Source organism: Pituophis catenifer, unplaced genomic scaffold (assembly GCF_029215685.1).
Source record: "Pituophis catenifer annectens isolate HBS135680 unplaced genomic scaffold, rPitCat1.0.hap2 SCAF_2, whole genome shotgun sequence".
Lineage (NCBI taxonomy): Eukaryota > Metazoa > Chordata > Lepidosauria > Squamata > Colubridae > Pituophis > Pituophis catenifer.
This window is the reverse complement of record NW_027256882.1, coordinates 51,083,071-51,100,675: the sequence shown is the minus strand read 5'-3', so window position 1 is coordinate 51,100,675 and position 17,605 is coordinate 51,083,071. Positions and strand designations below refer to the sequence as shown.

At 37.0% G+C, this 17,605-nt stretch overlaps 1 protein-coding gene across 1 annotated transcript in view; it reads left to right on the top strand.

The window, feature by feature from the left end:
* The window catches only part of ADAMTS9 (ADAM metallopeptidase with thrombospondin type 1 motif 9), a 163,401-nt gene that overhangs the window by 21,737 nt on the left and 124,059 nt on the right, over positions 1-17,605 (top strand). The window contains exons 4-11 of the mRNA XM_070934351.1: positions 4,134-4,417; positions 6,233-6,316; positions 7,876-8,000; positions 9,118-9,158; positions 9,272-9,377; positions 11,957-12,103; positions 14,030-14,171; positions 17,011-17,115. Coding sequence (XP_070790452.1) covers positions 4,134-4,417; positions 6,233-6,316; positions 7,876-8,000; positions 9,118-9,158; positions 9,272-9,377; positions 11,957-12,103; positions 14,030-14,171; positions 17,011-17,115 — 1,034 coding nt within the window. The remainder of the gene's footprint in view (positions 1-4,133; positions 4,418-6,232; positions 6,317-7,875; positions 8,001-9,117; positions 9,159-9,271; positions 9,378-11,956; positions 12,104-14,029; positions 14,172-17,010; positions 17,116-17,605) is intronic.

The window sequence follows — 17,605 nt, the reverse complement described above, 5'->3', positions numbered from 1 at the left end:
CAGAAGCCGGGACAAGTAACGGGAGCTCACCCTGTTACGCGGCACTAGGGATTTGAACCACTGAACTGCCGACCTTTCAATCGACAAGCTTAGCTTCTTAGCCACTGAGCCACCACGTCCCTATATATAGCCACATAGAATTGTCAGTGTACAAATATTGCAAGTAAATCAATCAATCACACAGTAGAGGAGAGGGAAGTTTTTCCTGTTTCTTAACTCTCACTTTTCTCTCTGCTGTCCTGGCCTCTGCTATCTAGTGAAATTCACACAGCATATATAGTAGTATCTCTAAACCTGGGTTAACAGCGTGCACTTTGTGTAACAGTATAACCCAGTTTAGAAGACCATGGGAGATGAAGTTGTGGCAGTTGCTTTAATCAAGGGATTATGCATAGTGCAGACATGCATAGTATAATGTTTTCCAAGATACGATGGGGAAAGCTCAAGTTATTTGGGTTAAATGCCATAATTGACAGTGAACATGTATGAGAATTAGCTATGGTAATGAAGAAACTGAATCTGTGGTTTCTGTTCCTATCTTATGCTTTCCCATATCCTTGTCAATAATGATGACTGTAAGTTTTCACTCCAACCTAAATAACCAGCTCTGGTATCTTTTCCATATTCCTTGCTATGTTTCCATTTATCCATTTAGCCAGACCTTAATATATGTTAATCCAGACTGTGTAAAACCCAGAATTTGCAAGGAATTCATTTTTTTCTCTTATAGCCCTTCAATAGGGCCTTTCCTGAGTTCACTTCCAACCATAGGTGGCCAGCAGAATAACAGAATAATAAAGTTGGAAGGGACCTTGGAGGTCCTCTAGTCCAACCCTCTACTCAAGCAGAAAACTCTACTATTTCACACAAATGATTGTCCAGTCTCTTCTTAAACACCTCCAGTGTTGGAGCATCCACAGTTTCTGGAGGCAAGTCATTCCATTAGTTAATTGCTCCCACTGTCTGGAAATTTCTCCTGAATTCTAGGTTGGTTCTCTCTTGATTAGTTTCCACCCATTGCTTCTTCTCCTGCTTTCAGGTGTTTTGGAGAATAGCTTGACACCCTCTTCTTTGTGGCAGCCCCTGAGATACTGGAACACAGCTATCATATCACCCCTAGATCTTCTTTTCATTAAACTAGACATATCCACTTCCTGCAGCTGTTCTTCATGTTTTAGCCTTCAGTTCCATAATCATCTTTGTTGCTCTTCTCTGCACTCTTTCTAAAGTCTCAACATCTTTTTTACATCGTGGTGACCAAAACTAGATGCAATATTCCTAGTGTGGTCTTTTAAAGAGGTATTAACATTTCATGTGATCTTAATGGCTGTCCCTCTATTAATGCAGCCTAGGACTATGTTGGCTTTTTTTTGGCAGCTGCTGCCAAACTGCTGGCTCAAGATTTGTGCTTCTAATTCAAAATCCTTTCAATCAAAGCTGCTGCTTCCTCTTCCATCAGCAGAGCAATGTGGGGACACATTGTTTTGTAGATCGGGATCTCCAATGTTGGCAAGTTTAAGCAGTGTTGAAATCCAAATTTTTTTACAACCAGTTCTGTGGGTGTGGCTTGGCGGGTGTGGCGTGGCGTGACGGGCGTGGCGTGGGCGTGGCAGGGAAAGGATACTGCAAAATCTCCATTCCCACCCCACTTCAGGAGAAGTATATTGCAAAATCTCCATTCCCACCCCACTTTTGGGCCAGCCAGAAGTGATATTTGCCGGTTCTCCGAACTACTCAAGATTTCCACTACCGGTTCTCCAGAACCTGCTGGATTTCACCTCTGAGTTTAAGGCTTGTGGACTTGAAACCCACAGGTCTTAAAGTTGCCAATGTTGGACACCCCTGCTTAGATCCAATTAGATCCAAGATGCTTCTAGTTAAGAACAGACTCTACACTTTGACTTCTTTGCTTTTCGAACAAAGATTCATAATAGGCCTATTTTAGAATCTGCATTAAACAAGAACCATACAGATTACTCCAGGCATGTTCATGACTTTTGTATGCAAGTCTTGTAATCCAATTTATTGCTGCCACATCCCCAGTGTACTGAGACACAGTGAAGGTACATTTGTTACAGTTCTAAATAAAGGCAATATCATTTGAGATTCAGCCAGTAAGAAAATCCCCATCATTTTCCATCTACGCTACAGTATGTGCAATTGCCATAAGGAACATTAGTTAACAAACAATCAGCTCTGCGAAAGCCTTTTGAAATAACTAATTCCCTCCTTATTGTATTTAGCCCTGAGGTGGCTGAGTCAAGGTTACTATAGACATTCTTCTCCCCACACAGACCTGAAACCAAGTTTACACTTATTTTTCATGGTTGGGTAATAGAAAAATGCTAGTTTCTGAAGCACTACTTTAATATGGAAGTGAAAGGGTCAGAGGTACTAAGAATTTGTGATTTTCCTCTCATAACAGTTTAGCACCTTGGCAACTTGAAACGTGTGGACTTCAACTCCCAGTATTCCCCAGCCAGCCTGAGTTGAATCTAACACATTTCAAAGTTGCCAAGGTTGAGAGACATTGATTTAGCATAACAACTCTTATGGGCACAGGGATTATGGATATGTGATTTGCCATATAGCCTGGATATCTTATCATATGTTTTTAAATATTTCTAGAACTATGGTGCCCAACTTTATTCTTACCTATGTTTTTCTTTCTTTCTGTCTTTGTTCTGATATAAATAATATTCTATTTACTGGTGCTGAAATTTAAAAAAAGCTGGGCAGATTATCTTCTGTTAAACAATTTATTAAGAAACAAGCTTTGATTTACACTGTGGGAACCAATGGAAAATAGCCCCACAAGATTAATGACAGAGAGTCATTGGAAACTATTAGTGAATATGGTTGCTAATTTTATTTGGCATTCAAGAATGAGAGTTATAAAATAGATATAGAGGTATACAATCAGATTTTTTTTCCCTACATCATATGACTTGGAATATTTCTCAACCTTGACAACTTCTAAGATATGTGGACTTCACATAATTCCCCAGCCAGCGTTCCCTTTCTTCGGTAGCTGGGAAATTTTGGGAGTTGAAGTCCATACATCTTAAAGTTGCCAAGGTCGAGAAACGCTGGTGTAGACTCAATTCAACTATTTAAAAATTGAACAGTAGCTACTGTGTTTCCCCGAAAATAAGACCCTGTCTTATATTTTTTTGAACCCTGAAATAAGCGCTTGGCCAATGCGCTCAAAAGCCAGATTGGGCTTATTATCAGGGGATGTCTTATTTTGGGGAAAACACGGTATTTATATTACTATAACTTAAGTGTTTATAGAATATCCCAAAGATACTTTTTCAAAAGGCAACTAGGCTTTGTTTTTCCTTGAAGATGATTTGCTTCTTATCCAAGAAGCTTCTTCAGTTCTGACTGTAGAATAGTAGTACAATTTTGAAAGGTGAATGGTTTGGTAATTGCATTATTATTATATTGAATAAGTTCATTTATATGTTTCTCTTTTAAGAAATGGTTTTGTCGCTTTCTTATCCTTTTTTTTTTGCCAGTTTAGTTTACATTTTCTTTTTGAGCATATACTTTATTATATAACAATTTAGATTTTGTCTGAAGTAGATTCACATAGATTTGTTATCAATTCTAATTAACATGCAATATCTTTTAAGGGAATTTAACTGTAATGCACCATGACTTCTTTTAAAAACTGTAGATTTTGACAGTCAACGCATGTGTTTTGTTTCATAAACACATTTGGAAAAGATGTCAAACATTCTCTACTTTTCTCATTTCTCCACTTAAATGCCTGCTTTTGAGCATGAGCCGAGGTGGTGCAGTGGTTAGAGTGCAGCACTGCAGGCTACTTTAGCTGACTGCTAGGTGCAGTTTGGCAGTTCAAAACTCACCAGCTCAAGGTTGACTCAGCCTTCCATCCTTCCGAGGTGGGTAAAATGAGGACCCAGATTGTTGGGGGCAATATGCTGACTCTGTAAACCGCTTAGAGAGGGCTGTAAAAGTACTAGCGGTATATAAGTCTAAGTGTTACTGCTATGCTATTTTGTTTATTTTACTAAGAACATGTAAAGTTTAGATTGGGATTTTTGTGTGTTACTAAATTATCTTGTGGAGAATACTTACTGCTTTATTTCCTTTTAAAACTGCAGGGCATGCAAAAAATCACAGAAACCCTAAAAGACAAAACAGGGCAAAGGAGTGGCCCCCCAATAGTGTATTCTCTGACATAGAGGCTTTGAAACTTGATTTAGGGCAATTTCCTGCATCCAGTAAAAATAACACTGGCAACATAAGGAAAAAAAGTAGTCCACGAAGAATCAAACGATTTCTCTCCTATCCTCGATATGTGGAAGTTATGGTGGTGGCAGACAGTCGAATGGCTTCATACCATGGAACTAATCTTCAGCACTACATTTTGACATTAATGTCCATAGTAAGTATTAAAATTTATTTATTTTATTTATTTATGTGTATCCTGCCATTAATAGTTTTATAAGTTACTCAAGGCAGCAAATATGCCTAATACTCCTTCCTCCTCCTATTTTCCCCACAACAACAGTCCTATGAGATGGGTTGGGCTGACAGAGTTTGCCCAAGCTCACTCCATTAGGTTTCATGGCTAAGGTGGAACTAGAACTCACTGTCTCCCAGTTTCTAGCCTAGTACCTTAATCAATATTTATTTATTTATTTATTTATTTATTTATTTATTTATTTATTTATTTATTTATTTAAATTTTTATACCGCCCCCTCTCCCGAAGGACTCGGGGCGGTGAACAGCCAAGATTAAGAAACATCCAATACAAACATTAAAATGCATTTAAAACAAAATTAAATCCAATGGCTTTCCCCAATTTAAAACCCCTTACCCATAACATTCTAAAAATAGACCAGACTGGCTCTCTCTATATTGCTGTGTGCTTCCACTGTGCTCTGAAATGTTATACTTGCGCACTAACCAAACTGAGTGGGTTGCCTATGTTAGTCTTTTTCCTTCTATTGGCTTCTAAATGTGGAACATGATTACCCACAGTGGAATGGTTCTTCAGTGTAGAACATGACTACCCATGGTGAAATAGTTCTTTGGTGTAGAACATGACTATCCATAATGGAATGGTTTGGAAGACTCCTGGTTTGGAATTCTGATTTGGAATCATGATCTGATAGGTCAAAGGGAGCCTCCCAAGATACAGCCAATTCTCTTTGTAGAGGGTGCTTACCATACATAGAACTCATGTCAAGAAAATGACTGTGCAATTGTAAATATGCTAAATTCCTGGATTTTTCCATTGCATTCTGTGGGCAGTTCTGGGGGAGTTCTGAAAGCAGCATTCAGCTTGAGTCCAGAAATCCCCACTCCAAACAATGAAATTACTTGCTGACATAGTTCATTATTTCTATGTCCAAACTATTCTCTAAGATCCTGGAAGCTACATATCTTTACATTCAGGACTTTTGTTTACAAATGTATATAGTTTTGCATATTGAGGTAAGTCTTGGTATGTGAAAACAACCTATTTTTGTGTGGTCTCTGTTTGTTCCTAGACTTATAATTACTAAATCGCCTAAGCAATTTTTCCCGGAGAACAGTGATTTCTGAAAAAAACCCAAAGCAAAACAAAACACAAACCCCACAAACAAACAAAAAAACCCCAAAACCTTTTTTATTTTTTTTCTCCATGTAATGTTTTAGAGTATTTTGGTGTATTATATAAACAAAGAACATTTTTCTTCTATGTTCTCTTTTAAATCTGCGCTATGCTTCTTAAGCCACTCTTTTTGCTAGATTGCTCATTTCAACTTTAGATTTCCTTTTGGCTTTAAAGTAGAGTTATCATGGCTTTTGCTTCCTGACCACCAAGAAGGTGCTTTATGCTTTATGACTGTAAAAGCCACGCTTCCAGCACCTGTATGACTGTCAAAGAGAGGATATATAAATAATATCAGTTAAGATAATATCAGGAAGATAATACCAGCCTGGATAGGGAAGATTCTCAGTCAGTCTGGTAGCCCAGGGCTGTTTTCCGTCTGTGCTTGCTTACTGAAAGGAAAAAAGTTATATCCAGCAGGCAATCTTGGTTGCCTGCTGCATTATGGTGCAGCATTTCCTTCTGTGTAGCTTTCACTTTATGCTTCCTTGTATATTTGTTAATACCAATTGTTCAAAAGAAGGGGGTGGGAAAGCTGTCAATTCTTTCCTTGCTTGTATGCTAATTAACATTTTTTTAAAAAATTATCTTTTACGCAGGTAGCATCTATATACAAAGACCCAAGCATTGGGAATTTAATTAATATTGTTATTGTGAAATTAGCCATCATACATAATGAACAGGTAATTGCTTTTGAGAATACTCCCTTTCTTTTGTGTACCTGCTTGTTATGTTTCCAAAAATGCCTTCTTAATTATTCCTTCAAGGAGATGCTTGACAACATGTCATGCCTGACAATTCACTGTGTTTCAAATTGCTGAAACTTGACTGGTAGAGGCAAGTAGTTTAAATCTATCTCAGTCATGGGGCCTATATATTTTAGCTTGCATTAAGACCAAACATCATTAGTCACTGAGTGTCTCAGTTGTATACCGAGATAGATAGATAGATAGATAGATAGATGATAGATAGATAGATAGATAGATAGATAGATAGATAGATAGGAGAGAGGGAGAGGGAGAGAGAAAGAGAGAAAATGTAGAAGTGGTATGTGGTAGATTCTGGGAAGCACTAGGCTGCTGGGACAATCCTCCTGTTCCCCAAGACTTGAATGCCACTGTTCATGGCCTAGATGGGGGAGGGGGAAGATAGAAAATTGTTTTTATTGTTGTGTGAGGGGTGACATGCCAGCAGGATCAAGTTACGCATTTTCTGGTTTGAGCGGTCCTTGGTGCTCTCTGAGCTTGAGTGTTTTCTTACAAACATTTCATTACCCAAACTAGATTACATCATCGATGCTAGTAAGGATATTTTCCTATTTCTGACATGCACTCCCAGGCCAAAAGATTCACTACCATTGAAGTACAGGGAGCCAGATCAAATTAAATTTATTTATTAGATTTAGACAGCATTCCTCTTTCCTCTAGATCAGGATTTCTCAATCTTAGCACCTTTAAACTGCGATTCCCAGAATTCCCCAACCATCATGGGAGTTGAATTCCAAACTGCTTAAAGTTGCTAAGGTTGAAAATAGAATTTCTCTACTTTCCCTGACAGTCATTCTGGAAGCTTGGAGGCATCTAATGGAGAGTGAGTGGTAAAAAGTCACCTAATGTGTTTTTATGGCTAATAGTCTGCTCTCTCTAATCCTAGTCCAACACTTTCACTATTACAGCATCCTGGGACTCAGTTGAAAAGCTAACATCTATGTTTTCACAATATGCTAACTTCAGTTGATTTTAACTTGGGTTGTTTTGTTTTTGTGGATCAGCACCTTGTATGAATGCAGGCAATTTAATTAGTTTGATTCAGTGCGTTGCCAGAAAATAGGTTAATTTGGCAATCAAATAAAGTGGGTTGTGTGAGCCCATCTAATATATAATTTAGCACTCAGTTTTTCTTTTTGTAGGAAGGACTTTGTGGGAGAGGAAACACGCAGAGCTATTTTTCTGACCGTTTCTAGTACGGTTGATAATTACTAAAGTTGATTGCGAATCTTGTTCATATTACTTTGCGATTTTATGACTATCCTTTTACTCTTTATTGAGTTTATATTTTACTGAGGCATATTTGGGGCAGAAAAATGGCAGATAGGTATTTTATTATCAGAATGAGATGCCTTTTAATAAAAATTTGCCCATCTGAAAAGTTGATGCCAGTTTGCTTCTGGCGCAGAGAGGGAGGACAGCTAAGGAGGATAAAAAATTATATCACCATTCTTTTTGTCCCTTTTTATGTTTAGGATGGCCCAGCCATATCTTACAATGCTCAGACAACACTAAAAAACTTTTGTCAATGGCAGCAAACTCAGAACCAGCTCACTGAAGAACATCCAGATAAACATGATACTGCTGTATTGGTGACAAGGTATGTCATGGGAAGCTTTCAGCTCATGCTGAAATAATCATGTGATTGTTTTTTCCTTTCCATTCAAACATACCTGGTTCTCGAAGACTGTCTAGACAAGTTGATGTAGTTTTCCTGACCAGACTTTTCAGGGGTGGTTTGCCATTGCAAGGGCTGAGAGAAAGTGACTGGCCAAACGTCACTCAGCTTGCTTCGTGGCCAACGCAAGATTAGAACTCCCAGTCTCCCAGTTTCTAACCTACTGCTTTAACCACTACACCAGGGGTGGGCAAATATGGCCCCTTTATGACCTGTGGACTTCAACTCCCAGAATTCCTGAGCCAGCTTGGCTGTCTCAGGAATTCTGGGAGTTGAAGTCCACAGGTTGTAAAAGGGCCACATTTGCCCATCCCTGCACTACACACATTGGCTCTCAAACTTGGTTCCCCAGACTGGTACCACCCAAATAGGTTCCCAGAATCCTCAGCCATGGGGTATGCCTGCTGGGAAATATGGAAAATATAGTCCTAACACATCTAGACAGTACTAAGTTGCAGAAAACTGACTTGATCTATAACAGCAATAATATCAAATGATTCTAGTTAAAAGCATAAGGGACTATCTGGTTGTAACAGGATCAATTTAGCAATATATTATGAACAGCCTGTGATATGGAGAATCTTTCTAGATACCTTCATGGGCTGAATTTTGGCAAAATTCCCTGATATTCAGAGATATTGTTACCTCTAAAACAGAAATATACTTTTCTTTTTTAAAGAAATTGGTGGGGAATGCAGTTGTGACTTATAACAAGCTGATCATCACATCCCAAAACCTGGCTGTGGCCAGGAGAAAAATAATAGCATTTAAATGCATGCAGTTGAATGTTAATGTTAATTTATATTTCAGATCGTTGGTTGAATATGTATAAGATTACTCCATATGTACTTTACATGTATTATTCTAACACTTTTTTTAAAAAAAAATAGAGTTCATTCTTGTTTTTGAGGCTGCTGTTACTGAATTGGTATGAAAAAAATATTGAAAATTAACATTTAGCAGGAAGAATAGGTTTATTGTATTGCAAATGATGACTTGCATGGAGATTAAAGGCATTAAAAGTGTGTTTTGCTTTCAGGCAGGATATTTGTAGAGCTCATGACAAATGTGATACTTTAGGTAAGCTTAACCTCCTTTTTTTTTTTTATCCTTAAGATGATAACATTTTTGACAGCATGTTGTGTGTCTTTATAACAAGTTCTTTTTTTTTTATTGTTTTTTTAATTTCCCAGGTTTGGCTGAATTGGGTACCGTCTGTGATCCATACCGAAGTTGTTCAATTAGTGAAGACAGTGGACTAAGTACTGCTTTTACAATTGCACATGAACTTGGCCATGTGTACGTGCTGTCATTTTATATCAACTTTAAAAACAGCAGTATACAATATTGGGTAATATATTTAAAAAGCCTATACAGGTAGTCCTCAACCTATGACCACAATGGAGCCCAGTGTTTCTGTTGCTAAGCGAGACAGTCATTAAGTGAGTTTTGCCCCATTTTACGACCTTTATTGCCCCAGTTGTTAAGTGAATCACTGCAATTGTTAAGTTAGTAACACGACTGTTAAGTGAATCTGGCCTCCCCATTGACTTTGCTTATCAGAAGCTCTCAAAAGTTGATCACATGAACACGGAACTCTGCAGCTATCATAAATATGAGTCAGTTGTCAAGCATCCAAATTTTGACCACATGACCTTTTGCCCCATGTTACAATCTTTCTTGCCACACTTGTTAAGGGAATCACTGCAATTGGTAATCTGGTTGTTAAGTGAATCTGGCTTCCCCGTTGATTTTGCTTGTCAAAAGTTTGCAAAAGGTGATCGCATGACCTTGGGAAACAGGAATGGTCATGCAGGTATCTGAATTTTGATCATGTGATCATGGGGATGTTGCAGAGGTTGTAAGTGTGAAAAATGGTCATACGTCACATTTTTCATTGCCGTTGTAACTTTGAACGGTTACTAAATGAGCTGTTATAAATCGAGGACTACCTGTATATGTAGCTCAGTATTCAATTTAGAGTCTTTGGTGTTCTCTGAGTTTGTTTGCTTGCACGCACATATTTCACTACCCAACTAGGCAACATTATCATCAGTGCTAGCAAAGGTGAGATTAGCTTGCCCTGCTAGTTTTTGTGGGGGTGTAATTTTCTCCTAGATAGTTCCTTGATTAAGGTATTGCTTTCTGCTTGATTGTTTGGTGTTAATCCCTGCTTATCTGGGTGTTGGCTGCTGGAGAGGATGTATTCTGGTCTTTTTGTTTCCTTCTTAACTTTTTTATTGTCTCTCTTGAATGGTGCATATATGTGGTTTACCTATATATGTCTCTTGATGGCTGATTTGTCTGAATGCCAAATGTTCAGGAATTCCCTATTATTTTTGGATTTAGCTTGATTTAAGATGCTTACCAATACCCTAATCAAGGAACTACCAAGGAGAAAGTCACATACTAACAAGACCCACTACTGTACTGTCTATAAACAGGGAGCAAATTCAACATTCACTATCAGTGATTATTTTACCTAGTTGGATAGTGAAACATCTGCAAGCAACAAGCTCAGTCAGCATAATAAATCTTAAGTATGGCTATTAAAGTTACTCTCTATTGAATCCAAAAATGCCCTACAATAGCAGAAGGTCCTGGCTTTGCACTAATTTCTGCAAGCAGTAAACTTAAGGCACTTTGTTCTTCTCCTAGAAGCCTACTGGATTGAGGGAAGAGGTGGGACAGGAATTTAGTCTTACCCAATTAAAAGAGTAAAAGAGAAAAGAAGGAATGCAGTAGCTGACAATAGAACAGCAAATCTGGACTTACATTTGAATCAAGCCGGTGTTCATTCAACTGTGATATAGCACAGCTTAGTCTACTAGCTGAATCAAAAGTTTTCCAAACTTTAATATACTTTAATATATTTTGTTCTAATGCATAACTGAAAATTTGGGAACTGAACTCTTCGTAAATTCAGAGATTGGATGGACTCTTGGGATTATCATAATAGTTCATCTTTTTATTATCTGTACTTTGGGATGGGTTTTTTGTGGCTTTAATTATATTTTGGTTTATGTGTTTTATTATAAACTCCTGTGAGTTGCAAGATTCAGCAGGATATAAATGTGCTGAATCTATAAAAGAATAATGAATTGTTTTAAATTGTTCCAAGAACTTAATAGTTTTCAGGAAAGAGCTAATTAACTGCAATAAACTAGGAAAACTGGGAGTGTTTTAATCAGTCAGTCATAGTGAATTGTAGAATTCAAAAGTATTTCTACAATGGTTGCATAATATCTACAGTATGTTATAATACAGAGCAAAATATTCATAAGTAAATGAATCTTTGAATCCCATGAGGACTAACCTCTTAATTTATGTATATCTGGTGATATTATTTTGGCTGCTGGTGATATTTTGTTTCCTTGCCTGTACAGAAATTGAAATTCTTTGTTGGGATTGCTCCTGGGTTCAAGTTAGGGACAGATAATCCTGGAGAATATCTATGTGGCTGCTAAGAGTCGAAAATAACTTGATGGCATGCAATCAATCATTCTTGGGTTCAGATATATTTAGCCAACTTTGGATAGCTCCTCTGATTATGCATATAGGCTACAGGTCTTTGCTTTGGAATGAGGATTCTGGTTTACAGAAAAGAACCCTACTAATAAAGTACTTCATATTTCAAAGAAACAGGGTTATGAAAATTTGTATGCTTATCTGCAACTTCTGCACTTCTGTTTTGCACAATAAATCCTATTTAAATCATAAGCCAGCAGATTCAGCTCTTAAACCTCATTGATCTTAACAGGGGAGTTAACCTGTCTTAATTCATATAATCCGCTATATATAAAAGTATTTAATTTGGGCAAATCATTTTCTAAAAAAATATTGTATAACACAGTGGTCAACCTGCTACCTCTCTTTAGATTTAACATGCCCCATGATGACAATAATAAGTGCAAAGAAGAAGGAGGAAAAAGCCAGCAACATGTTATGGCTCCCACCCTCAACTACAACACTAACCCCTGGATGTGGTCAAAATGTAGCCGTAAATACATCACGGAATTTCTGGAGTAAGATTTTAATGATTTCTTGATGGATATCACATGATTTTTTTAAAAAAATACTTTATGAGCTGCTTTTGTCATAATATTGTGTGAGAGTGACATGCAAATAAATATGATGGTAATGATACACTGTAGGCAAGTGTCTAATGTGTATGTCTCTCTCTCTGTGTAGGGTGTACCAAAATACAGGCTACATTCACAGTTCATTATATACATTACACTACATGTTTGAATTGGTTGTCATTTTCTTCTAAATGCTTCTTCGTTTGTTTCACTTTTGAATATTTCTAACTGCTGTAACGTTTTTTCCAGAAAAGACTTGGGTTTTTACACTGCAAAGCAGTGCAGTGGAGTATAAAAGTGGAGTGGAGTGGAATAGGAATAGGAATAGGGATAGGATAGGATAGGATAGGATAGGATAGGATAGGATAGGATAGAATAGAATAGAATAGAATAGAATAGAATAGAATAGAATAGAACAGAACAGAACAGAACAGAACAGAACAGAACAGAACAGATGATTAAGATGCCATTATTTTGTTTTTGTTTTATCATTTTATGATTATGTTTTATAGTTACTGGTTTTTACTGCTGTTGTGAGCCACCCAGAGTTGTTTAAGTTGGGTGGCTATATAAATTTATTGCGATTGACCTATGAGATCTGAATTTTGGTACACCTATACAGACATTAATGAAATTTACTGTGCTATTTTTCCCGTAGTGTAAACCGCCTGAAATCATTTGAGGTAGGGCATGATAGAAAGGTTGTAATAACTAGCACATAAATTTAGGAATCACAAAGTGAATGCCGATACATATATGCGCCTCATCTCCTGAATCCTTTCTGCACATGACATGTTTGTGGATCATAAGGTGCACAGGGATGAATTCCTACCCAAATGTTTCATTTTTCCTTGGTAAAGTCCTGGGTAAAAAGAAAGAACTAAGTGGCAAACGGCAGAAGCCACATGAAAAAAAAAAAAAAAAGAACATTTCCCTGAAAAAGAGTGTGATCATAAAACCTGGACCAAAGAAAGTTGCAATAATTTCTTTTCCTAATGTTAGACTGTGTATTCTGTTGTTTTCTCCTTCTCTCCTCTCTGGTTTTTCCCAGGTGTTTTCTAGCTACTAAGCAAACTGATTTTCCATTGTGTTCTTAAGGGGGGAAAAATTCTGTTTTTGTAAGGATCTTCTACAAATTGGGGGAAGGGTCCCATCAAATAGTAATATCTCCCTCTGGTTTCTTTTATCCTTCTTTGGCTTTACTTTTACTGATACTCGGTAGCTGAGTTTCATATCAAAAAGAGTACTAAAGAGGTTCATTTTGTAGTGTAAAACCCAGATCTTAAGCAGAGCTTTCTCCCAGAATAATAGGGCTAGCTGGGGTTTGGCATGCTTCCAAAATCATTTGGAAGAATTGCCAAATAACTCACAGGAGCCCAGTATCTCTACAATTCATTAAAGAAATTCACTTTTTTTTCCCAGTCGAGGAGAAAAAAATAGATGCTACTTCTTCACAGTTAATGCGACTCTTAAGTCAGTCCCATCTTTTTCCACACACGAAAGCTCAAAAAAAAAAAAAAAGCTTTAGCTGTTTAATTAATAGCAGCAAAGTTCTGTGCTCTCAGGAGGTCTGAAGCCTTTCTTCCAAGTCATTTTTGAAACAAGCATTGAATTTTAATGTATACTATAGTACTGTTCTTAAGAGCAGGTGCATGTCATGAAATGCAGCATTTGATGGTGTGATAGCGATTGTTCAGTTGTTTGGCAACTACCGGTATATGAACTGAATGTTTTACTTAACTGCAGGACGAGTGCTATCTGTTCAGTGTTAATATTCTCCTGATTATCTGTTGGTGGGAGATTTTAAAATAACCTTAATCTACTACCACACTGTAGTAGTGAAGATAACTGTAATGCTTTTCATTCTAGCACTGGATACGGGGAGTGTTTGTTGGATGAGCCTTCATCAAGGACCTACACTTTGCCTCAACAACTTCCTGGTCACATGTATGATGTCAATAAGCAGTGCGAGTTAATTTTTGGGCCTGGAGCTAAGGTTTGCCCTTATATGGTAATGTGCTTTTTTTACTTCTTTGGTTTGCTTATAATACGAACAACTGTTAGGTTTATCAAAAGGAAAATGCCTGCTTGGTATGCCAGATTTGGAACTGGAAAAAGACCTTACTTCTGAAGAAAAACGTTATGGTCTGACCAAAGTTTAGATTTCAGTTTTTAATTCCCCAAATAGGTTTCTACAATATTCTGCCTTGTGGCCAGTGATTTGAGATTTGTATAGGTAGTCCTCGATTTACAGCCATTTGTTTAGTGACCGTTGGAAGTTACAATGGCACAGAAAAAGTGACTTATGACTATTTTTCACACTTATGACTGTTGCAGCGTCCCCATGATCATATGATCAAAATTTGGACACTGGCATGTATTTAAGATGGCTGCAGCATCCTGGGGTTATGTGATTCCCTTTTGCGACCTTCTGACAAGCAAAGTCAATGGGGAAGCCAGATTCACTTAACAACATTACTAAATTAACAACTACAGTGATTCACTTAACAACGGTGGCAAGAAAGGGTGCAAAGTGAGGCAAAACTCACTTAACTCTCTTCCTTAAGCAATGGAAATTTTGGGCTCAATTGTGGTTGTAAGTCGAGGACTTCATGTAGGTGAATGGAACCAGTCACCGCTCTCAAACAAACAGCACCTTCCTTTGGGAATTTTGTCAGCCTTCCCTGGTATGGCCCATGCATTCCATAGCCTAGTGCAATATTTGGCAACTTTTAAGATGTCTGGACTTCAACTCCCAGAATTCCCCAGCTATTCACAATGTTTGCTGGGGAATTGTGGGAGTTGAAGTCCAGACAATTTACAGTTGCCAAGATTGAGAAATACTGATCCATTCTCCTTCACTGGAGGTTTTCAAGAAAAGAGTGGACAACCATTTGTCGGGATGATATATAAGGACTCCTGCCTTGGGCGGAAGGTTAGACTAGAAGACCTCCAAGGTCCTTTCCAGCTCCATGATTCTATGATTTTAGTGAAAGAAGGTTATAGCAAATTATGCGAGAAGGCAGCCTATTTGATCAGCAATTGAGATACTTAACAAGCATTTTTTTTTTAAATGTTCAGAAGGAATTTGTCATCGTGTGAGTGAAATAATCACTAAAATTAGGTTGCATGTTGAATTTTTGAGAGAAAAATCCATTAGCATAAAAAGTAGGGAGCTTGTTTACAGACATTCACCATCACCTGTTTATACAAGCAAATATCTTAACAGAGTTGTTGTTTTCTTTATACAGCTATGAAAGAGCTGTGACTGTTGATGTCACACTCATGGCCTCTTGATTATTTAATCAGGATTGAGGTGACATAGAAAATGACTAATCAGAGGAGTTGCAGATTAAATGCATCACTAGTTTTATCAACATGTGTTAAATGCCTTCAACAGTCACACTTACAGTATATACAGTATGCACATATATCGTAATTTCAACTTTGAAAGGTGGAATCTGTTTTTGTAACTTGGTTGCATAGATTGGGGCTTGATGTCGATATCTTTCAGAAATGTAGGGTTTCTAGCTCTGGATGTAAAAAGTTCCTATTTATTTAAACAATAAATAATAATCTAATCTGACCGAGTCATATCAACCCTTATACGACCTGAGAAGCAATAGAGACTTTCTTGAGAATCAGAATGTCATTTGGGACATTCCTTATCTCAAAAGCAAGGTGGCTGTATATAGATATAGATATAGATATAGATATAGATATAGATATAGATATAGATATAGATATAGATATAGATATAGATATAGATATAGATATAGATATAGATATAGATATAGATATACACAAACAGATAGATTTAGATATATAGATATATACAAAGATGGAATAGACGGAATAACTCTGGGTAAAGTAGAATAGAATAGAATAGAATAGAATAGAATAGAATAGAATAGAATAGAATAGAATAGAATAGAATAGAATAGAATAGAATAGAATAGAATAGAACTTTATTGTCATTTTAAATGTACACTAATCAGCATACATTAAAATAAGCAACTAATCCATGAAATTTCCCAGTATCTACTCAATAATAATTCCCATTGAACATAATAAAACGTACAGTACTTACAAATAATTGTAAATTCTAAATTCTACCCACTGTTATATACAATGCAGAATAATATATAGCCATTTTAAATAGAAATTACAGAGGAAGCTGACTGACATTTTTGCAGAGTTGTAGCTTATATCTGTATTTTTAATAAAAGAATAGAACAATATGTAAGAAAATCTCTCTCATAGGAAATAGTGACTGGTAATCTATGTAAGAGGTTTTGTTTTAATGGGATTGATTTGAAAGCATAGGACACTCAAGTCTTAATAATTTGGGGACCATGTGCCTTTCTCAGCTGCCTGTAGCATATTCAACTCTTTCTTAATAATCACGAAATTTAAAAATAGAAACCATTAATTACTTCAAGGAAAGAGAATACAAGTACAGTCCAGATGGAGAATAGGGTCAGATATTTCAATAAGAATCTGTCAAATTTGGGAGTAATAGAAAATGTTCACTATTTCTGATTTTCAGTGTTTTGTTCATTTGCAAGAGGAAGTTTCTAACCAATTTTTCCTAATGGGATTTCTGAGCATTTTGTATGGGCACAGGTTTAGCTTTTCAATCAGGAGGTTAAAGCATTTGAGCCAAAAATGTCAGCGTTTGCAACCTTAGCCAAGTCACTTCCTCTAGTTTATTGTGCTCATTGTTTATACTTCCTTTCTCAGTGATGGTAATAACACCAGGGAGATAATCTAAAATATGTATGTGGCCTATAGCATATGTTATACTGGCTGTTGAGTAATGCTGAGACCATTTAAAATCACTTAAGCAGAAGCAGTGCAGAAGACTATGGTGCATTAATGATGACGGAGCACATAAAGGATGTCGTACGCAACACACACCGTGGGCAGATGGGACGGACTGTGGTCTTGGAAAGGTTAGTTGGTCTCTTTGCTCTACCTCTTTCCATTATTTATGTAATATATATGTAATAGATTTTTATCCCACCTTTATTTTTTTGTAAATAACTCAACATACCTAATACTCTTTCCTCCTATTTTCACCACAACAATTTTATGTGGTGGGTTGGTCTGAGAGAGAGTGACCGGCCCAAAGTCAACTAGCTGGCTTTCATGTCTAAGGCAGAACTAGAACTCACTGTCTCCTGGTTTCTAGGCCAGCACTTTAACCACTACACCAAATAATGGTATCTGTTCATTGAGAATATCTTTAACCATTTTATTGTTTGACAGCAGCATTTTTGAACTCTCTGTCACCAGACTGTACTCGTTCACAGGCCACTTCCTATTTGCTTATTCACTAGGAGAAAAAGCTCAACCTTCTCTTTTGAATGAGATTTTTTTTCCTTTCTGTAATATCCAACTTTATACTGGTGACCATTAATAATTGGACTGCATGAAGGCTAC